Here is a 23,729-nt window from a genome sequence, read left to right on the forward strand (position 1 = left end):
TATAGAGGGAGAGTGAGAGAGAGAGGTTGGTGGAAGGGCAGAGGGAGAGGGAGAGAGAAAATCTTAAGCAGACTCTTTGGCCAGCGTGGAGCCCAACCTGAGGCTCGATCTCACAACTCTGAGATCATGGTCTGAGCCAAAATCGAGTCAGACACTTAACCAACTGAGCCACCAGGCACCCCAATTTTTTTAAATTTAAAATACATATAAATGTAGAGAAAACAAACTGATAGTTGCCAGAGGGGAAAGGGGTAGGTGGATGGGCAAAATGGGTGAAGGGGAGTGAGAGATATAGGCTTTCAATCTGAAATGAACAAATCATGGGAAGAAAAGGAGCAGAATGAGGAATATAGTCAATGATATTGTAATAGTGTTGTATGGTGACAGATGGTAACTATACATATGGAGGACATAGAATAAACTATAAACTTGTCAAATCACTATGTTTTACACTTGAAGCTAATGTAACATGTGTGTTAACTATACTCAAATAATAAATAAATAAAATAAATAAATAATGCATATATAATATAATTCCAATTATAAAAGCAAACCATAGTCATTGCAGAACACCCGGGAAAATATAAGAGCACAAAGAATGAAATAAAAATTGCCCATAATCCCTCAATTACCCACATGTACTCATGTGTACATGTATACATATATGCATGCATTTTATTTAGAGTATAGATAAAATCATAATATGCAACCAGTTTGTAAGTAGAAAGAGAAACATAAAGGAGAAATGAAAGAGGCATTAGTCATTAGAGCTATTTAGAAGTAACTGGTTTCTTTAGTGGAAAAATGCCCAAATTATGGTCTATTTGGAGGTCAATAGCATCAATCACCCATTGTTCAAAATAGCATAGGTTTTTAAATATTTACTTTCTGTCTTTAATATATTAGCAAACCACTATTACCTTTAGCTTTTTCAACCAATTCAACAGACTCCACTGGTGATTTTTCCATTTACTTGGCAGCACAGTGATTTAAGAAGTAACTGGCAATGAAACCATTTTCATGCACCTACAAAGCAAACTGTGCTAACTCTAATGATTTGAAGCGTTAGAGGGCTGTCAAGTGAGTGAGGACTAAATTAAGCAGTATTCTAAGCACTTTTGTTAGAGATAGAATAATTGTATTTTGGAAGAATTTTTGGGGTTAAAAAACAAGCGGGCGGGGGGGGGGGGGGGCATGGGAAATGAATCTTACAGTCTCTTATGACATTAAGCAATCATTTAAAATGTAAAATCATCTCTTAAGGACATAAGACCCTACTGCACAGCTGTTTGGAAATGCCTTATATAAACAAATTAAGCAAATTTCTATTGTTTTTGATTTTCTGCAAGCCACTTTAGTCATAATTTATTATAATAAATTTTATTAAATGACCGAATAACTCCCAAAACTGATTAAAAATAAGGACACATAAATGAAAGCACACTTAATATAAAATTCCATCTAAACAGGGGAAAAGTCCAAAATGGAAGTTGATGTAAGAAACTATTTTAATGTGTAGTAATTAAGCTATTTGAATAATTTAAGACCATCCAGACTTATATGAACTCAGTAATATTTATCTCTTCTCTTGCTGGAATTGGAAACCAGTGTATTCTGAAATATATGATTAACAATGAACTTGTAGAATGAATGGTTTTAAACTCTTTATACCATTGTTACTCTTATTCTGACTTCTTTGTTATTCTTCTGTTCTATAGAAGGGTATAAAATATTGTTTACATGAAGCATTTTATACTTCATGGGAAAGGTGAAAATGTTTAGTAAGTGATTAAAAGTGAACATTTCTAGGTCTTGTGTGTGTGTGTGTGTGTGTAAACTTCTAAACACTGAGAGAAAAAAAGCTATCTGGATGGAGCAGGACAAATCAAGAACACTGAACCAGATAAAGCAAAACTACTTTTGCATCATTAACATTTCAAATACAGAAATGAACTGAAAGATAGCCTCACTCACTATTAATATCTAATTTATAATACACAATCTTTTAATTTTTTTAATTACATTTATTTTTTTAATTCCTATTCCTCTTCCTTTAGTGTAAAATGTTCTAAGTTTGGCACTTCTCATTCTTGACATTTTCTAGTACAAATGAAAGAGGTGCCTCATCAAGGGTTGGCATTCCTTTTTGTGGAAATACAGTGAAGATCCTGTATAGATTATTAAAAGCTATTTTTAGCAGAATGCTGATTTCTTATCATGAAGAAGGCACATGATGTGGTCAGTACTGGGTGTTATACGTAACTGATAAATTATTGAACTCTATATCTGAAACGAATGACATACTATATGTTGGCTAATTGAATTTATTTATTTTTTTAAAGATTTTATTTATTTATCAGAGAGAGAGAGAGAGAAGGAGGAAGAGGCTCCTCACTGAGAAAGGAGCCTGATGTGAGACTCAATCCCAGGACCCTGGGATCATGACCTGAGCTGAAGGCAGACGCTTAATGACTGAGCCGCCCAGCAGTCCCGGCTAATTGAATTTAAATAAAAAAATAAAATAAATAAATAAATAAAGAAGTCTTGTAGCATCAGTTGTTGTAAATAGATTCTATGATTAACCTTTGTTTTGTGATTGTAATCACTGGCCTTTTTGGTTGGTAGGTTGTTTTAAAGCTTCAGGTAGGTAATGCATAGATTTAGCCGCATTTTGAAGTGTCTATCAGTGTTTTCTTCTGGGTTCTTCAATAACATTCAGTCAAATAATTAAGGTTTTATTCATCATTAATACATATCTTCATTTTATAAATCCTCTCTTCCAGATCCTAAAACAAACAAATGAAAGAAAGCCAAAAAATAAGTATGTTCAGTGACATGCATTTCATTGGTAACTATCCCTCGTGAAGATAATATACTTGGAACAGATGCATTGATAGTATTACATTCTCAGATTCTGAGAGAAAGTGAATTGATGTGAACATCTATCATGATCACAATGTGACCTCCCAGCCACACACAAGCTTGCAGAATGACATGTGATGTCTCACTTCAGAAATGCTACCCCTTGTACCAATTGATATTCAGTATTATCTTAGCTATGTTTAAAAGAATGGCATAGCTTGAGCATGACTGTCATTTCCCCTTCATGGACTGTTTACATGCCTGTCATCATGAAATAGACTAGCTCAACTTAAACCAGGTTTTCACATGCTGATCACATCTTACTTGTCTATGACATTCCTCTGTCTTCACACTGGTCATGGCATTCTTAAGACAATCCATTCCAACATTTAAATAGCTTTCTCCATCTTTTGTGCTTAGGTCTCTTTCTCCACCCCCAGTCTAAAAATGACTCTACTACTTATCTTTCAAAGCCCTTACTTAATTTCCACCTCTGTCCCTCATGCTTTCTCTGATCACTCTATTCCACACTGACTTCTTCATTTTCCCAAAATTCTTTGACTCACCCGTAGGATTCCATTGTTTAGCATTATTTTTAATTTAGAATGTAAAATATAGAACAGACATACCTCAGAGATAGCACAGTTTGGCTCCAGGCCACTTCAATAAAATGAGTATGGCAATAAAGAAAGTCAATTGAGTTTTTTGTTTTTCCAGTGCATATTCAAGTTATGTTTACACTATACTGTAATCTATTGAGTATGCAATAACATTGTGTCTAAAAAAAACAATTCACATACCTTAATTTAAAAATACTTCATTGTTAAAAAGTGCTATCATCTGAGCTTTGAGTGAATTGTAATCTTTTTGCTGATGTAGGGTTTTGCCTTGATGTTGATGACTGCTGACCCGTCAGGGTGGTAGTTGCTCAAGACTGGGGTGGTAGTGGCAATTTCTCAGAATAAGACAACAATGGAGTTTGCCACTGTAGTTGACTCTTCCATTCATGAATGATTTCTCTGTAGCATGTTATGTTTTTGATAGCATTTACCCACAATAGAAATTCTTTCAAAATTGGAGTCAGTTTTCTCAAACTCTGTCTCTGTTTTATCAACTAAGTTTTTGTAATATTCTAAATCCTTTGTTGTCATTTCAACAATCTTCCTGGCATCTTCACCAGGAGTATATTCCATCTCAAAAAAACACTTTCTTTGCTCATCCCTGAGCAGTAACTCCCCATCCATTCAAGTTTTATCATGAGATTATAGCAATTCAGCCACATTTTCAAGCTCCACTTTTAATTCTAATTTTCTTGCTATTTTCACCAAATCTCCAGTTACGTCCCCAACTCAAGTCTTGAAGCCCTCAAAGTCATCCTTGAGGGTTGGAATCAAATTCTTCCAAACTCTAGTTCTTATTGATATTTTGACCTCTTCCCATGAATCCTGAATGTTCTTAATAACATCTAGAATGGTGAATCCTTTCCAGAAGGTTTTCAATTTACTTTATATAAATCCATCAGAGAAATCACAATCTATGGCATCTAGGGCCTTATGAGATGTATTTCTTAAAAAAGACCTGAAAGTCAAAGTTAATCCTTCATCCATGGGCTACAGAATGGATGTTGTGTGAGCAGGCATGAAAGCAACATTAATCTCATTGTCCATCTCTATCAGAGTTCTTGGGTGACAAGGTCCATTGTTAATGAGCAGTCATATTTTGAAAGGAATCTTTTTTTTTTTTTTTCTGAGCAGTAGGTCTCATGGTGGGCTTAAAATATTCACTAAAGCATATTACAAACAGATATGCTATGACCTAGGCTTTGTTGTTCCATTTCTATAGCACAGGCAGAGTAGATTTCCCATATTTCTTAAGGGCCCTAGGATTTTTGGAATGGTAAATGAACATTGGCTTCAACTTAAGTCACCAGCTGCATTAGTCCCTAACAGGAGAGTCAGCCTGTCCTTTGAAGCTTTGATATCAGGCATTGACTTCTCCTCTCTACCTATGAAAGTCCTAGATGGCATCTTTTTCCAATTTAAGGTGGTTTCACTTACACTGAAAATCTGTTGTTTAGTGTAGCCACCTTCGTTAGTTATCTGAGCTAGAGATTCTGGGAAATTTGTTGCAGCTTCTACATCAGCACTTGCTGCTTCACCTTACACTTTAGTTATGGAGATGGCTTCTTTCCTTAAACCTCATGAACCAACCTCTGCTAGCTTGACACTTTTCTTCTGCAACTTCCTCACCTCTCTCAGCCTTCATGGAATTGAAGAGAGTTGGGGTCTTTCTCTGGATCAGGCTTTGGCTTAAGGAAATGTGGCTGGTTTGATTTTCTACCCAGACCACTAAAACTTTCTCTTTAACAGCAAAATGGGCTATTTTGCTTTCTTGTCATGTGAATGTTCACTTGGGTAGCACTTTTAATTTCCTTCAGGAATTTTTCCTTTGCATTCACAATTTAGCTGTTTGGTACAAGAACTCCAGCTTTCAGCCTATCTCAGCTTTCAACATGCCTTCCTCACTAAGTGTAATCCTTTCTAGTTTTTAATTTAAAGTGAGAGACATGCAAATTTCCCTTTCACATGAACACTTAGAAGCCATTGCAGGGTTATCCCAGATCACTAATCACAGATCACCATAATAGAATAATAATGAAAATGTTTGAATTATTGCAAGAATTACCAAAATGTGACACAGAGACACAAAGTGAGCAAATACTGCTGGAAAAATGGCACCAATAGACTTGCTCCACGCAGGGTTGCCACAAGCCTTCAATTTGTAAAAAACGGCAGTATCTGCAAAGCTCAATAAAGTGAAGTACAATAAGGCAAGGCATACTTGTACCTGTATTCTGATCATGTAAATAAAATAGTGCTTGTCATTTCATTAGCAATCTGTTTTTATCATTCCATGCTCTTTGTTAACTTGTATGTTCATATACCATATTAGTATGAATTTTAGGAAATAGCTGCTTTTATAGATCAAATATATTTGAAATTCATCAGCTTCATAGGTTTTCAAAATAATATTGTTATTTTATTCTTCATCAGTATATGATGTCCCACATTATATTGTTTAGTGATTTTCTCCCTAATATTTCATTACTAACCTCTTTATGGCACTGTTAACCAAATGCCCACTTCTCTGCTATTACATGAAAACAAAATACCAAATACTTCCTCCCACCATGGCACTGCTTCTAATAAGATGTGACCTTTAAAATTCTTGTACTTCCCTACACTTCATCTTTTCCCTCAGGATACCTTTAGAACATTATTACTGTCTGAGAACCTCTCCATCCTTGATAAGATGTCATGCTATTTTAAATACTTAATATTATTTTAATTTTTATCCTCTCTTTATCTAGATTTTTTTTTTATTTTTAACTATATATGACCCACGATTTTTTTTTCTTACACTGAAGATTTTATTTTATTTGTTCCTTGGTTAGAATTCTTTCTAGATTATTTTACTCAGAAGAGATGTGTGGGTAATATATTCTCTCAACTTTATATATACTGAATGTATATATATTCCCTCTCCTCTAATTTCTAGAGTTGTAGGTGAAGATTTTAATGACAGACTGGTTATCTCTCCTCTCTATATAACTTCTTATTTTGCCAAGAGATTTTAAAAAGATTATTTTTATCCTAATTTGGAAAAAAAATTAACTAACATCTGCTTAAGTGAGTCTCTTTTCATCCATGTTGCCATCTTTGGGCTGAAATATTCTTGAGATCCATGAAATTTTCTTTTAATATTTTCCTAAATTATTTTCTCTTTTTTAGTTGTTTGAATTCATGCACCTTTTCATAGTTTTAACCTTTCTGCCTATAATTTCTGTGCTGTTTTAACATATTTTTATATTTAATCTTCCTGTCCACAAATATGTGTCACAGTCTTAGTTCCAGAAAGTCCTCTGCATGGGTAAATCGATCCTCTGAATGCCTCCTTGCTGTTGTTGCTGTTGTTTGCTAGACTATCTTCTGTCCCCTCCCGAAGTTCTATTTCACTAGATTTCAACTGTTATGTTGAAGTATCCCTCTTGTGTTCCTTTCTCAGGCTGTCAGCCCCCTCAGATGACTGTTATGCTCCTTTTTAATCTCAGTTTTGCTTTCCCTTGAAATCCAGGTTCACCTGTTCTTTCTTGGTAGCAATACCTGAACTAGTGAGAAGCCATAAATCACCTGTACCTTATTAAGGAAGCAGTATATTTCTAGAATGGTTCCTAGAAGGGTCTACTCCTAGAATTGTCAGTTGCAAAACCTGGTCATCCCCCAGTACCAGCTGTAGAGAGGAATCATTTCACTTCAGGACCTTCCAGACTGGTGTTCAGGCTTTTCCTGGCCCAAACAGCATTAATTCCTGTGTCTGCTCAGGCCCTGTTGAGCCTTGTGATGGTTAATCTTATGTGTCAACATAGCTGGGCCCTCGTGCCCAGATATTTGTCAAACATTATTCTGAATGTTTTTGGATGGTGCTTTTTGGATAAGATTAACATTTGGGACACCTGGGTGGCTCATTCGGTTAAGTGTCTGCCTTTGGCTCAGGTCATGATCCCAGGGTCCTGGGATCAAGTCCCGCATCAGGGTCCTTGCCCAGTGGGAAGCCTGCTTCTCCTTCTGCCTGCCGCTCCCCCTGCTTATGCGTGCTCTCTCTCTCTCTCTCTCTGACAAATAAATAAATAAAATCTTTAAAAAAAGATTAACATTTAAATCAGTAGACTTTGAGTAAAGCAGATTACTCTCCATAATGTGGTCGGACCTCATCCAATCAGTTGAAGAACTTGACAGAACAAAGGCTGACCTCTGATCAAGAAGGAATTCTATCAGTAGACTCCCTTTGGACTTGAACTAAAACTCTTTCCTGAGTCTTCAGCCTGCCAGCCTTCCCCATCAGATTTTGGACTTGTCAGGCTCCTTCTACAACTGGGTGAACCAATTCCCTAAAACAAATCTCTTTCCATACATATATACATATTCCATACATATATGGATCTTTTGGTTCTGCTTCTCTGGAGAAGCCTGACTAATATAAGCTTTGATCACATCACCCTGTCCCTGACATCTCTTTATTTCAGGAGAGATGCTCATTATTTAGACTAACCAGAAGAACATAAAAATTGGCTATATGACACAGTGCACTCTAAGTGTCTGCTATATTTATTGATCCCTTCTGAATAATGGCCAAAACTGATTCATAATGCAACACTCGCTATGTTTTGTACCAAGTTCCAATTGTACTCTGGCCACAGGTTTTCAAGATGGCTTCCTATCTGAACCAAATGGAAATGGAATCACTCACAGGTGAGTGATTTACACCATAGTCATAATTTAAACTTACTGTCGTCTGCTCTAACCAGTCACATCCTCATTTCTAGAGCATTTTGCCCTCAGATACAATAAAGAAGCTAGTCATTAGAGAAAAGGAGAACAGAAGGAATAAGAGCTGACTGGGATGCAGAAGAAATAACTCCTCACTAGACAGGGAGAAAGAGCTTTTCTAAGGGGCTGTTCTTGCTGTGCAGTGACAAAGCTGCTGGGAGATTCCTAGTCCTACACAGTAGCCTGTTCAAGGTCCAGATTTTCCTCAAGTCCAGGAAGCTTGCTTATGAAAGTATTTCTTGCTTTTCAGCACTTTGGTTTATTGTTAAAATAAATGTCCATGAGCTGACTGATGCAATCTGACTGTGTGTCCTCATTCCTTTCAACATGAAGAAACTAATACATTATTATATTTAAAGAAATATTTAAAGGTATCTTTACACAGTTGAAACGCCTTACAGGAAATGTACATTTCACTTAAAAAAAACAGTATTGCATTGTTCTTTGCCAAATGCATTTTGTTCATTATTCTAAAAAATTGAATCTCCTTCATAAAAAGAGGTAGCATTGCTCTTTTTTAGTAAAGGTAACATTTTAATACAATTGTTTATGAACTTGAAAATTATTCTATAAGCATTTATTTACTAATATTTTTATAATGTTATAATTTTGATTAAAATAACTTAAATATAATTTATAATGGCTTAGATGTCTGACTAGGAGTTTATGCATGCCTGCTCATTTTAACATAATAGTATACTGAAAAGGAAAATAGAATCATCTAACTTATATTTACATCTGTAGCTTGGTCTATATTTACTGGGATGGGGTGGGGCGTCTCAGCTTGAGTCCCGTTGTCTCGTGGTGAGATTTAACTCATCTATGAACTAGCTTAAAGGTATCTACTGGTTTAAATTTATTTTCTTACAGGTTTTCACATATTCGCCTTGTACACAAACAAGTAGTTGATTAGGGGAAGCAAGAGTAGAACAACCAGTTGGTGTCTATCTGATATTGGTTCCCAGTCTGATTTTAGAAACTTGTAGCTGAGTCCTTTTGACAAAAGAACTGGTTGAAGGACCTGTTTTGTATGAGGATATCTGGAGGAGAGTGAACTGCAAACTTAGTGCCTAGGTGACAAAGCGCTACACAAAGCAGAGGAAAGAAGAATTCCCCTGTCCACTTTTGTAGAGAACCATCAGGTGCAGCACTGTGGAAAACAGAATAATGCCTTGGGGATATGATGATGTGCTACTTTGGGAGCACTGGAGACAGGGTCCCAATGCTGGTGGCAATAAGATGCTGAACTTGAGTAGCTATCTACCATCAGTTGTCAATGTAGGGTCAGAATAAAAGAATAGGGACATTAGTGCTTAGTAAACTTGCAGTGACTTCCAAGGAGCTCAGAAATATGGTGAGGTTTGTAGAGAGGAGATTAGGGGGTCTATATATATAAGGGAGAGCAAGAGTTAGAGAAATTGAGTCATCACTATTGATATCGGCTCCCTTCATACACAGGTGAACGAAGCACAAGGCAATTCAGGTTACATGTGCTAGAGATGGCAAATATTTGAAGCAGGAAGTCAATAATGAGATAAGAATAAGTGAATATGAAAACAAGGTTGTCCCAGAATTTATTGGAGCTATGTATGGCATTAATTTGAAGGGGTGTGTATTTGTGTATGCATATATAATCACTTGATACATATATATAATATACATGCATAAAAAAGTGACATGTGTATATGTATAAAATCATCTTTCTAGATTTATTTTAAAACAAGATCAGTAATACTTGACCATTCTTACTTTATAGGGTTTTTGTGAGAAACATTAGGGCAATGTGTAAGAAATTACTGGACTCACATTAAGGCACTATGTACATAGAAATAATGAAATGATAGGAATGTACTATAAAGTAAAGAATAACATAGGATTGGTAGTAAAAATAAATCCTAGGTCTTTATCATAAGTATGACACTGATATTCCAAATTTGGAGAATACAATTAGTATCCTTGTTCTGGTTATAAAAATGCTAACAATTAATATGCCAGAAAGCTTATAAAATATTTTATCAAGTTGCATAAAACATTTCTATTATTACAAAACACAAAAACTAAAAATTTTAATATCAATCCAATAATTTCTTTGTTTATAAAACACTTGCTATAATTTCAAAAGTTATTCTTCAATGATTGTTATTCTTTAATACAAAATAAAAAGACTTTTATATGCATGAGTGAATTCTTATATATATATATATATATATCCCAATTAATGTGTACTATTAAATTCTATTAGATTGTTATCTAGGTCAATTTCTATTAAGTTAATCTAGTAATTTTAATCCAATAATGAATTTGGATCCCTCAGGCTGAGTTGGTCACCATGGAAATTCAAATCATTATTAAATGCCTGATAATACTAATTCCATTGTGCTTTCATGGTCATTTCACATCAGTAAACCAAACACTGTATTAAATTAAATTCTTTATGCATTAAATCTCTTTTTCCACTATATTATAATGTCTGTGTTTTATAAACAATGCAAGTTTGTTATACATATTTTGGGGCAGAGATATTTTCCTTTAAAATAAAACAATCCTTGGGGTGCATGAGTGGTTCAGTCATTAAGCTTCTGCCTTCACCATGGGTCGTGATCCCAGGGCCCTGGGATCCAGCCCCTCATCAGGCGCCCTGCCTGGCAGGAAGCCTGCTTCTCCCTCTCCCACTCCCCCCTGTTTGTGTTCCCTCTTTCACAGTGTCTCTCACTGTCAAATAAATAAATAAAGTCTTTTTAAAAAAAATTTAAATAAAACAATCCTTAAAAAATAAAAAAGAAAAAAAGAAAAGAAAACAATACTATTCTGAGCTTCTATTATTCCTGAGGATCATTTATATCACGTTTCTATGACTAGTAAGTGTCAGAAGGCCCAGTTGCTTTCATCTGGCATGAAGACTGCTCAAAAACCACTGCTATTCACTCAGAGAGAATCAAGTCAAACTGGCATTTACGGTTCTGAAGTCAATGTCTAGAAAGTGTTGCCATCAGTCTCTGGTGCTGGCACTTTTCCTTCCCTAGTCGGTAAACACACACATTTCCTCTACAGCACTCAGATAATGGATCCAAGAAGGCCCAGGACCCATTACTGAAATATTTGTGCCAGATCTGGATAGGAATTTTAGAGGGTGTTCAAATAATCACTTGAATCTCTATGAATTATGCCTAAAATACACCATAACGGTCATTTAGGCTTGAATGAATTACAATCCCTCAAATCATGGGAAACTCTGTTACCATAGCATTAGCATGTTGTAAATATTTGTTACCATCGTAACGGTGACAGCAGAGTCCTAGATCATCAAAAATTTATTCTCTATTTTTTGTTCTTTCACTCTTCCTCCTAAAACTTGCATACACTGCCTAAGTCCATAGACTGTATTACAGTAAATGTAAGGATGGTTCTAACTCCTACTAAAAATTAAAACTACATCAAAAATAGCAAATCTAAAGATTTACTATTAACAGAAAGATTACCAATAGAATTGAGGTATAAGTATGAGTGGGTGTTAAGAGTTTTCTCTGTGGCGAGCTGAGAGAAAATACAACCTTCCACTTAACACTGACTCCAAAGCTGTACAGGAAAGGGTTAAAACTGGGAAGAACAAAATTAAGAGCAAGACTTCAGGAAAATGAATGGCAGGCATAAAATCAATTTAACCTTAGTTTACTTGATCCATTTAGATTCAAATCCTTTCCTTTACTAGATGTTTCTCATCTTTTCCTTCTTTTCTCTTATCAGGTATCATCTCCCTTCAGCAGAACATTTTCCCATTTCTTCATGATCAAGGATTATGATCTACTCATATAACTCCTCCAGAATGTGGGGTATTTATAGCCAGAAAAAAATTGATAATAATCACAACTACCATATAAAAGAGATTTTTAACAAAACATAAGCACAATGCCAGGCTGGAAACAGGTTTGGGGCAGATGCTTGCAAAATGTTTGTCTTGTAAGAATAAAACCTAAAGTGAAGAGAGATAGCTCCACTTGAAGTACATGTTAACACGAACCCCTTCATGACAGTTTTTGGGAGATTTTGTGTCAATTGATTAGATTTGAAGACATGAGAAAAATTATGATTCAAATTATAGATGATTCAAATATTATCATATAGGCATAGGAATCAGGGATCTGTGAACATACAAATAACCATTAACTGAGCATACCTACAGTCCAGTTAGTTTAATTATATAATTTAATTAATAGCTGTGTGATAGGTGCTATCATTAAACCACATTTTACTAATGTGAAAAATAAGACCAATTAATCTTATGCACACCTGCCCATGGGAAGTTGATATTTCTAAATAGAGATATTCTGAGTTTTGCAAAAAATAGGTAAATTGAATTATTTTAACAGTTAATTTTGTCTTATTTTTTAACACCAACTCATTGCAGTTTAAGAAATCTCCTGAGATATTTCTACTGCTATTTTCATATTATAATGTTGAAGGGGTTTTTCCCTAATGTCACTCAGTTCAGTTTCAGCTAAATTTTGTTCTATTATTAGACATATAAATGATACATCTCAACAGAATGCTCACAATCTTTTCACTTCCATTTCACATTTTCATTATTATACAATGACTGTCAAAGGAAATTTTTCATTAAAAGTTAATTTTAACCTAATGAATAATAATGAAAGTTATTTTGATAATAATTCCCAATGTTGACCTCCTCCCAACAAATCTCATTATGAAATTTACTGAGAACACATCATAGACATATAAATTATTCTGAAATTATTAACTATAAACAGTGCTCATTATTGCTAGTAATAAAAAAAAAGATGCCAGATAACTGTTTTTAAGAGACACGAGGTATCGGTATCAATAAAAGATGACCAGGAGCCATAGTAGTTATAGCAAAATTACCATCATTTTACTTCCTGAAAGCAAAGTAGTTACAGTATCTCACAGATGAAGCACATTTCTGCTTCCCATTCTGTTTGGTTGGCAATCTTGTTCAATTATGTAGAATAAAGACATTTAAGAACAAAATGGGTCCCTGATCAGCACTAAAGTGACCTATTGTTTAAAAGAACTTAGGAAAGCCTACTGTTAATCATTTTAAAGTATGGTACATTCCTACTTCTCAAATAGTGTTTTAATTCATACTCTTTAGAAGTTTTGTTATGGAAATTCACAACAATTAGATATGAACATTTAGTAACTTAGATCATAAGGTTTAAGGGGTCCTGGGATCCAATCTCCAGAAGAGAAAAGTAACAACTATGTTGTGTCAGGTTTTCACAATACTTTTTTTTTTCTTTCTTTCTTTTTTTTTCTTTCTTTCTTTCTTTCTCTCTTTCTTTCTTTCTCGCTTTCTCTCTTTCTTTCTTTCTTTTTCTTTCTCTCTCCTTTCCTTTCCTTTTTCCTTTCCTTTCCTTCTTCCCTTTCCTTTCCTTTCCTTTCCTTTCCTTTCCTTTCCTTTCCTTTCCTTTCCTTTCCTTTCCTTTCCTTTCCTTTCCTTTCTTTCCTTTTTAAAGAGGAGGGAGGGAGGCAAGGGGCAAAGGAAGAGGAATAGAGAAAGAATATTAAGCAGGCTCCACACTCAGCATGAAGCCAACAGGAGGATTGATCTCAGAACCCTGAGATCATGACCTGAGCCAAAATCAAGAGTCAGACGTTCAACCGACTGAGACACCCAGGCGCCCTCACAAAACTTACTTGTACAGGAGCGTCATTATTCAAAAAGCCCAATTCAACAATTGAAGATAATATTTTGATTTAGAGCCCTTGGCAAGTGATTATATTACAAGGAATTATAATTTTTTAATTCATTAAATAAATACATATGTATATAAATATAGATAATTGCTATAAAAAATCAAGTAGGGCAAAGGGATAGAAAGGGAATGAAAAGGACTGTATCTATATACGATAATATGGTGACTGCCAGAATGTCTAAGCAAGTGATATATAGTCTTGTAACCTTACTGAAGGAGAGACTGAGTTGGAAGATATGAATTACCAGTGTTCCAGGGAGCAGGAATAGCAAGTGAAAAGTCCTGCAGCCTGTTTAGCATGCTTGAGGATAAACAATGTAGCCAGTGGAGAGATTTAAATGTCAATCAGTAGGAGACCAGAGCAGTGACATAAGTAGGGATGGGTCATGTTGGACCTCATAATCAGGGAATAGATTTGGATTTAATTTTGAATATCATGACCAGACATTGTAGGCTTTTGAGCGGAGAAGTCATATGATCTGATCAGGTTATATATTTTCAGAAGATCCCTCTGGTTGCTATTTGAAGAGCTGACTATGGGACAAGGTGATCAGTTGGGAGGCTACTGAAATGATTTAGGTGAGAGAGATCAATGATTTGATGTCGATAACAGTGAAATATCCTTCAACCATGTTGCACACTTTTCAAGAGCTACTGTAGTTCATTTTTGTCTATTTTTTTCTTCCAGAGTTTGGAGCAGTACTTGAAATACAGTGACATTAAAAAGTATTTTTGAACAAGTGAATGAATAAATGAATAAAATTATGACTTAATAAAAACTTTGAATATTCAAACTATCACTAGCTAAGACAAATGGAAGTAGTGAAAAGTTAGATATAATTTCATAAGATTCCTGAGGCTTATAGTGGAATACATGAGTTGATATGATTATATAAGGGAATAATCTGTTTTAAAGAAATAGATCAAATATAAGAGTTAAGAACAGCTTTTTTCATGTTGAGTTCATAAATAGTGAAATCCAAAAACCAGTGATAAACACAGTGAAAATCTTTAGAGTTAAGACAAAAAGAAAACTGGACAGGACAATTTTCAAATTTCAAAACTAAAAATAAGTGCTTTCTAGAAATACAGATGAGTGGTCTTAAAAATGATTTTATAAAATACATGGGCATATGTGCACACGCACACATGTACACACACATACACACCACTCTAGATGGATTGCGTGAAAGGATATTTTTACCACTTAGAGAAAGATGTTACAAGAATTAGGAAACATCACATATTAATTAAGGAACAGCTACCTAAACCAATTGCATTTTCTTCTTAACATCTGGTACTAGTTATCAGATCCATGGTTCAGGGATATGCCATAGGCAGACTTACCTTAATTTCAGAAATATATGGGCCTTTTTTTTCCAAATTATATATGAAGAAATGTCAGCTGTATAGCTTTCCAGCTGTTATAGCAATTACAATGAATAATGTGTAATAATATAACAATATGTATTAAATAACATATCAATATCAATTTGTACATTGTTTTTTATATTATATCAAAGGATTCCCTATTTCAGTTCCTTCCACTTTTATAAATAAAGTGAAGCATGTTCAAAAAGCATGCTTTTCAATTTTTTGATACAGTACTACTCAGAAGGATAGCTAAACTGTTAAAAGATAAAATCTAATGTCACTACATTCTCAAATGAGAATCTGAAACCGAAACTAACTCAATGGGACACAATGAGATCATATATAGAAAATGTATGATTAGAAAAAATAGTCATCCTAAAAATATGACATAGTAGCAGTTCATGAGAAAGAGATCAGAGAATTAATTGAATGAAAGTCAACTTTATCTGATATCAAGGTAGACCTTTATCATTTCAAATTTGGTTTACCTCTTCCAGGAAGCCTTCCTGACCCTGAAATGTTATGTGAACATACTTCTTCTCTACTTAAATTTGTCTGGTTAATACTAATTCCAAAACAAAGAAGTGTAAGATTATGGAATAATAAAAACTCTGGGTTTCTTTGAACATTAGTTAGAGTTCTCCTAACAAATTCAAAGAATCCTCCTAATTTAGTATAACTCTAAGGACATAGATGTACTAGAAAAGATCCCTGATACTACACCTAAGTTCTTAAGGTCTATCCTTCAATCACCTCTTTTCTGTTTTTATTGTTTTAATGCAAGAAATGTCCATTTCCTGAAAGCTGAAAGCCGTTATCTTCCTCATTACTCACCTGTGGTGTTTAACAACATATTCCCCACCCCCCCAATAAATCACTTACTAATTAAAAACAGATATTTAAAATACCTGATATTTCAAATACCAAATATGCCTCAAAGATGTAATTGCCAGAACAAAACATAAACTAACAATATTAATAAAAACATTAACAAAGACATTTAATGAAATGCATGCAACCTATTATGCTAATGTACTTTTCAAAAGATTATTGAGATTTTATGAGGAGGTAGTTTCTGGATTTTCTTATTTTTAAGATAATTTCAATATTTAAGTAGGCCAGACATTTCAAAACATAACTAAAATATACCTAAAACATAACAAACAAATATAAAACATTAGAACACAGAGCAGTGCGAAGTACTTGAACTGGTACTGAGAAGGGAATTTAGAGCCCTAAATGTGTGATCTATAGTAGAAGAGAGACTGAAATTAAGGAGCTATGAATCTATTTTTAAAATTTAGAAAAATATATAGCAGTGAAAGAAAGTCAAAGAAAAGAAATAATACATATAAGACTGTATATCAATGAGAAAAATACAATAGGTAAAATAGAGTAAAAAAATTGGTTTTTGCTATGATTAATAAAATTGACAAGTTCCTGGTTTGAAAGATTAAGAAGAAATGAAGAAAAAAGTACAAATGATATTTGAAAGAAAAAGCAACATAAATTCAAGTGTTGCAGACCTGACATATTTTAGAACATTATGAATAGGGCGCCTGGGTGGCTCAGTTGGTTAAGCGACTGCCTTCGGCTCAGGTCATGATCCTGGAGTCCCGGGATCGAGTCCCACATCGGGCTCCCTGCTCAGCGGGGGGTCTGCTTCTCCCTCTGCCCTCTTCCCTCTCGTGCTCTCTCTCATTCTCTCTTTCAAATAAATAAATAAAATCTTTAAAAAAAAAGAACATTATGAATAAATTTTTAATAAATATGAATACTTAGATGTAATGGATAAATTGCTGGAAAAATACAGTTGCAGGAGAAATAGACAATCAACTAATACAATAACTATTTAAAAAGTTTAAGGTAGTAGTTAAAAATCTTTGCTCCAAAAAAAGTCCAGGTCCAGGTAGTTTCAGCTACCAGGTCTCTATAATTATTAACAAATATATAATTCTCATATGTAACAAGCAATTACAAAGTGTAGAAAAATAGAAATTATTACTCAAGTAATTTATGAAGTTATTACATTATTACCAAAACTTGACAAGGACTCTATGAGAAAGAAAAACTCATGTCCAATATTCACTCATGAATAAAAAGACTCAAAAATGCTAGCAAACCAAATCCAGTAATAAAGAAAAAGACAGGTTTAGTCTAGAATTGCAAATTTGATTTCCATTACAAAATCAATAGAAATAATTTACCCAAATAACAGATTAAAGGAGAAAATTTATCTTACCTATTTTAATAGATGCAAACAAACAAAAAAACTTTGATAAAAACAACGTTCATTTAGGTTTAAACGAAAATAAGCCAGACTCTCAGCAAACTAGCTCCAGAAAGCTTAGCAACCATAATAAAGTGTATTTTTATTAAATAGAGACATAAAACCTTAAAGTATGTGTCTAATTTGCTATAGTCAGAATTGTAACAAGTCAAGAGTTGCCTCCAATAATCACTATTCACCATTACACAGGAGTACCTAGTAAGTGCAGTAACTAGAACTAAAAAAAAGAACAAAAATTATAAAATCCAGAATGGAAAAAAAAATAAACACTGTCATTACTTGTAGATATTATAAGAATCTTCATTGAAAATTCAAGCTAACCTAAAGGTAAATGATTATAATTAATAGAAGAGTTTAGAAAGTTTTCTAAGTTCAAATAAATATTAAAATTTATTAACACTCTATAAACTACCTACAAACAATATGGAATTTCAATAAAATCAATAACACGTACAATACCCATATAACATTAGTTTTCTAGGAATAACACTAAAAAAAATCTGAGAATATAATATAAACATTTCATCTCTACAGATAAGAAATAAGCAGCAAATAAATATAATATAGAATGGATGATTCAATACTGAAAAATAGTCAACTATCTCTTAATTTAATTAACCTCTACCCCAGAACCATGTACAAAAATATTTATAGCAACATTATATATAACAGCCAAAATCTAGGAACTCCCCAAATGCCAATGAAGAGGAGATGTTGTAGAAAATAAAACAATGGTAGAAATGAATCAACTAGAATTACACCCATTGACAGAAATGAATCTCAAAAATAATTTTAAGTAAAGGAAGAAAGTCATACATTATGATTCAATTTTTAGATCAAGTCCAAACACAGGAAAAATGCAACAGTATTTGTTTAGGTATACACAAATAGGTAGTAAAAATCTACACAGATGATCCTTTTCCTTGGTTTAGATATAAAGGCCAGAAATGTTTATTTTGATTATGTTTGTGTGCATATTTGTGTGTATATTTGTGTGCAATAGCCCTTTTATTTATGTTCTATTTCATATAAATTAAAAAATGATGAATTTTAGTCTATTTTGTCATATCTTCCAGTGAATCATATAACATCTTAGCAATGAAAGTTTTTTTTAACTCCATAGAAAATTCACACTTCAGAAAATTTGTTATATTACCAATTTTCTTTGTAAGCCAACTTTCCCTTGGCCCAAATAAGATGAAGACATCAACAGCATGTTTATACAGGATGCAGAAAGAGTTATATGAAGCAGAAATAAATGTGGAGTACTGGATTTTGCATCCAAAACTCATCAGCACAAGTGAAGGTTAGTCATACCAAATCAAGTGAAAGAAACTTAGATGAATTAATAATTATAGTTATCATTAGTTGAGTTTATAACATGTCCAAATAATTGGCCAATTACTTTAGGTATATTTTCTTTAGTCCTTACAGCAGTTCTGCAAAGAGTAATAACAGAAAGATAAATTGATTTGCTACTTACACGGCTCATGTAGAGAAAAGTTAGAATCTGAACCCAGCTGTGTCTTTTCCTCTCATAGATGCTTTTGTCATTACTCCATATTGCCCAAATATTATTATTTGATGTCTGACAGTAGGGTGTAATGGAGCATGATAAGAACTGATTTTTAATCTAGCTCTGCAAATTATTAGCTGTTTGACCTTGGATATTAATTAATAAATTCTTAAGGACTCAGTTCTATATTTTTTTCTTTTTTTCTCTTTTTCTTACAAATTGGGGGTAATAATACCTACTACAGGCCCTGAAGTTTAAATAAAATTCATATGTAAAAGTATCTAGTACAAAATATCTGTTCAATAAATTGCAGCTTCAATTCATTAAATTATGTGAACATCTCCAAAAATTTCAGCATCCTGGGGTTAGAAAGAGAAACAGATGGTTGGATTCATATAGGGCTAATGGACCAAATAGAAGAAAAAGATAGAGAGCCGGAAAAGTGAGAATGCTGGTAAAGAACTCACTTTCATGACCGTTCATAGGGTCATGGCCAAGATGGGGAGACAATGAAACCTGGAAGAGTCTGGTTCTCCGACAAATAGAGAACATCCTTGGGATGAGCAACTTTAATGAAGTTGGGGGGAGAGAGGAGCTTCATTTGGAGAAAAGGAATGGAAGAAGAAAATGAAAGAGGCTTTAATTAGGTCAATCACAACCAACCCAGAGCAAAGAATAATTCACAGCCTGAACAACTGCATAGCTATTTAAATACTCTCTCTCCGATTTTCCTGATGGGATGAGCTTTGAGAAAGGTTGACCAGGAGGACCTCATACTGTGATTAGTCATAGTTTTGCTGCTGATTTGACTTGGAATGTAGTGTCTCGGTGCGGCTCAGAAGTATTTACCAAACAAGAGCTTCTCTATTTCTATGACAGCCTTACCATGGAAAAAACAAAACAGAAACGAAACCACGCAAAAAAAAAAAAAAAAAAAAAAAAAAAAAACACAAAAAACAGAGCTCCTCCGGTTGAGTAAAAGCATATGGACTTCCTACCAAATGTTACTCATGTTCATTTGATTTCTAATTATATACCTTTCTGAATTCCTGTTACCAACAACCCAATTTTACAGTCTTTCTACAAAGAATTTTTTGTTACTTTTTCCTAAAAGTAAAATGTTTTCTCTATCTCTGTGTAGCCCAAGACTAGAATTCTGCTGCATCTATACAGACCTACTTGATTCTTTTTTAACTGCCTGCCTGTTTGCTCAAGTATTGTCAGCCTCAGGTCCCCAGCTCCTGTGATCCACCAACTTGCTGTACCCTCTCCAATGCCTAGAATTGTGGTACCCCTTCAATATTGTTCATTGTCAGTTAGATATTCCTCGGCCCTAACAAATGAGTCAAGCTCAAGACAGATGTCTACCAAGTCTCACTGATAAATCTCAGTGTATCCCCAGGAATTATTAAAAAGCAGTTCAGAAATATGAAGTATTATAGATTTCTAAAACTTGTATGTCCTCTTCTTCAGCTAATATTGTAAAAGCTATTCATTATTTGTTTTCTCTCTGAAATTTGAAATTGTTTTAATTCTGTCCAGCATCGACTCCAATATCCCCACGAGACATACCTTACTGTATGCAGAAGAAATGCTAATTAGCGATCCTTTAAGCAACAAATGAGACACTGCAGTAAGTAAAGTAGCACTTTGGCTTACACTGAACTTCATACCTGAGCGCATAGCCTCTTTCTGAATGCTTTCATAGTCATGCCAGTCCTTTCTTCTCAAACCATCTGTCCATGCATAGAATTGCCCATCTCCCAGGCCCAGTGGAAATGTCTGTGGAAAAGGAAAGTATTCAGAGCATAAAAAGGAGGTATTTCCTTTTGCATGGTAGGTAAACACAGCCCAGTACATAATAGGCAATCAAAGAATATTTATTGAATAATGATTCTTCTAAGTATACTGAAAAGAAAGCTATTGCTAGTGACAAGGTTAATATACATTTTAAAACCCTTTTCCAGCTTTTAAAATAAAAGAATGGGTCACCCACAACCCCTACCATTTCCTATTTTGTTTCACCCAGAGACATTAATAACTCACTGTATCACCTCCTCTGAGCAAAATACTAGTAATGGTATTAAATGGAATTAATTTTGTTTGTGATTTGTACAGTTTCATTCATTTTGATCAAGTATATTTGAATGGCCTGATAATAACATTAGCAACCATTCAGTGAACTCTCACTATGAGCCAGGCACTATGTTAAATACTTTGTGTATAAAAGATTGTTTAATCTTTATGATAGTCTGTGGTTGTAAATCTCCATTTTTCTGTCAATTAAAGTAAGGCCCAGAGAACTAAAATAATTTGAATTAAATCACAGTGGGAAAGTCAAAACTTGGAACAGTTCTGTTAAGACCAAAACTGTGGTCTTAACAACTATTAATACTGTCTCCCATCTAGATTTCTGTTAAAGTATGGTGCATGGTTACACTTGCAGTTGAAATTAGCACCTACTCAACAACTGTAGTCACAACATATGTTTTATGCTTTGTTAAAACCCAATATGTTCCAATGTCAACTTGAAAATTATGTTTGTGTACATTGCTGAAACTACTTTTTTGGTGCTTATTTTTGGTAATAAGAAGCAAATGTTTTGAATGAAATTTATTTTCACAATCTTAATACTTAACATAATGTAAAATAAATGTTTTCATATTCACATACTATTTTTCTTTTATTTGGTTTACTTTCTGAAATAAATAATACATCTACAGAATGAAGAGAAAAAAATTAAAGTTTCAATTTAGATAAAACAAAAGATGAATAATTTCAATGAAGAAATTTTATTCTAAGAGGCTTTCCAAGGCAAATAAAATGTCTTATTTCTTAGTGTGAAACAGTATGACTATTGTGCTTATGAAAAATTATCTCAGTCCATCTTTGTAGGCTATAAAGGATCCACATGTTTGAAAGGATGAAAATGGAGCTTGGCATAAAAAAAAAAAAAGTACTTAAAATCAGAAGAAAGATTTGCCAAATCAGGTGCCTGTTATCTAGATATTTAAAGGAATTTGTTACAAGATCGGTGTTTTCAGGAAAATGAAAACAATAGAAGAATAAATATACAAGGATGATGATGAATTTATGTAAAATGTTAAGGATAATAAGAATAAAATTTAAAAGGAAGATGACAAGAAAGAAAGTTATGGAGAGTTAACAGAAAAAAATATGGTAAAAATAGAAGAAAATGGGAAAATAATTTTGGAAAGAAATTTGGGCTTATAATAGCAAACATTAAAAACATATCATGTGTTTTTTCTAATTGATATTGATTTCATAATTAGAAATTTTACCAAAACTCAGCTGGGAATCAGAAGTTTTAAATAATCAAATAGCTTTAAAATACAAAACTCATGTTTTGTTTCAAACTTGCATTTACAGTAATAAACACTGAGCAGTAATGAAAATATCTTACACTGATTCAAATAATACCAATTTATAAACATCACTTTCAGATTAAAATAGATAACTTCAAAATAAATTTTGACATTAAACATGGAGATGTTCTTGTGTAAACTCCAAATATACAAAACTCTCTCTGGTTACCTAGTGGTTCACAAACAGGCCACTGAACATGGAGGGCAAGGAGAGCCCAAGGAAAGAAGCAGACCACTCCAGTATGGTAGGTGACAGGTGTAATAAGCAAGGGAACTTAGATATGAGGCTTGTCTTGGGCACCAAAAGACAAGTAGATCTTTGCACAGGCCCACAGAATCTTAAAAGTTTATATAGAGACCTTAATTGGGTTCAGTCACATATGCAGTCTAATAGTCTCAACAACCCCTTACTCTCTCAAGGCTGTTGTTTTAAACAGCTCCTAGTGTGGGAATAGTAGGTGCAGTGTACGTTCCAAGGACAAGGGAGGGGCTCGGAGCCTCCAATTGCCCAGGTCCCATTCTCCTGTCAGCTGGTGGTCATGTCTTCATGATGATCTCCTCCAACACTTCACCCATCTTGACCAGCTCTTACAATCTAACGCAGTCCCCCTCTTCTGCAATGTGCCCTATGAAGTCGGCAAGGGTTTTATTAGCATGGAAGTGGTTCATTTGGTTGCTATCTGGCTGCACTGAGGCAGAGGTCACAACAACAATATAGGCACACACATGTGAAAACACAGGTTAAGATAATGATTCCCAACATTTTTTTTTCCCCCTCCAGGAGCCCCAGCGTCACAACCATTGATTTACTAAGTCCTCTAGGCTGGGGGTTAGAGTGCTCTGGATGTAGTTCCCCCTCACCCAAGGGTGCTAAGTAACTCACCCATCCCAGTAGGACATCTCATTGCAAATTCCAATAGATAATTCCTTTCCTAGGTATAATGGAACATGGTATTCTCAGCAGCATAGCGTGTTGATCCCAAAACTTCGATACCTTTATAGTACTTGGTACCTTGACAGGGGTCCCCAGTCTGTCGCATGGGGCAATAGAGCCTACTGGTTAACCATAAAATTGTACTAAAGCTTCGACAGTACTTTAGTCCACCTGGCCAAAGTGGTTTTGTCTGTTAGTAATTCAAACTGCTGCTTTAATATTTCATTTTCTACTTTCTACCAAAC

At 34.1% G+C, this 23,729-nt stretch overlaps 1 protein-coding gene across 1 annotated transcript in view; it reads right to left on the reverse strand.

Moving 5' to 3' along the window:
• The window catches only part of GALNTL6 (polypeptide N-acetylgalactosaminyltransferase like 6), a 1,195,338-nt gene that overhangs the window by 756,305 nt on the left and 415,304 nt on the right, over positions 1-23,729 (reverse strand). The window contains exon 3 of the mRNA XM_021698835.1: positions 20,838-20,946. Within this exon, the coding sequence (XP_021554510.1) occupies positions 20,838-20,946 (109 nt within the window). The remainder of the gene's footprint in view (positions 1-20,837; positions 20,947-23,729) is intronic.

Source organism: Neomonachus schauinslandi, chromosome 2 (genome assembly GCF_002201575.2).
Source record: "Neomonachus schauinslandi chromosome 2, ASM220157v2, whole genome shotgun sequence".
NCBI classification, from domain to species: Eukaryota; Metazoa; Chordata; class Mammalia; order Carnivora; family Phocidae; genus Neomonachus; species Neomonachus schauinslandi.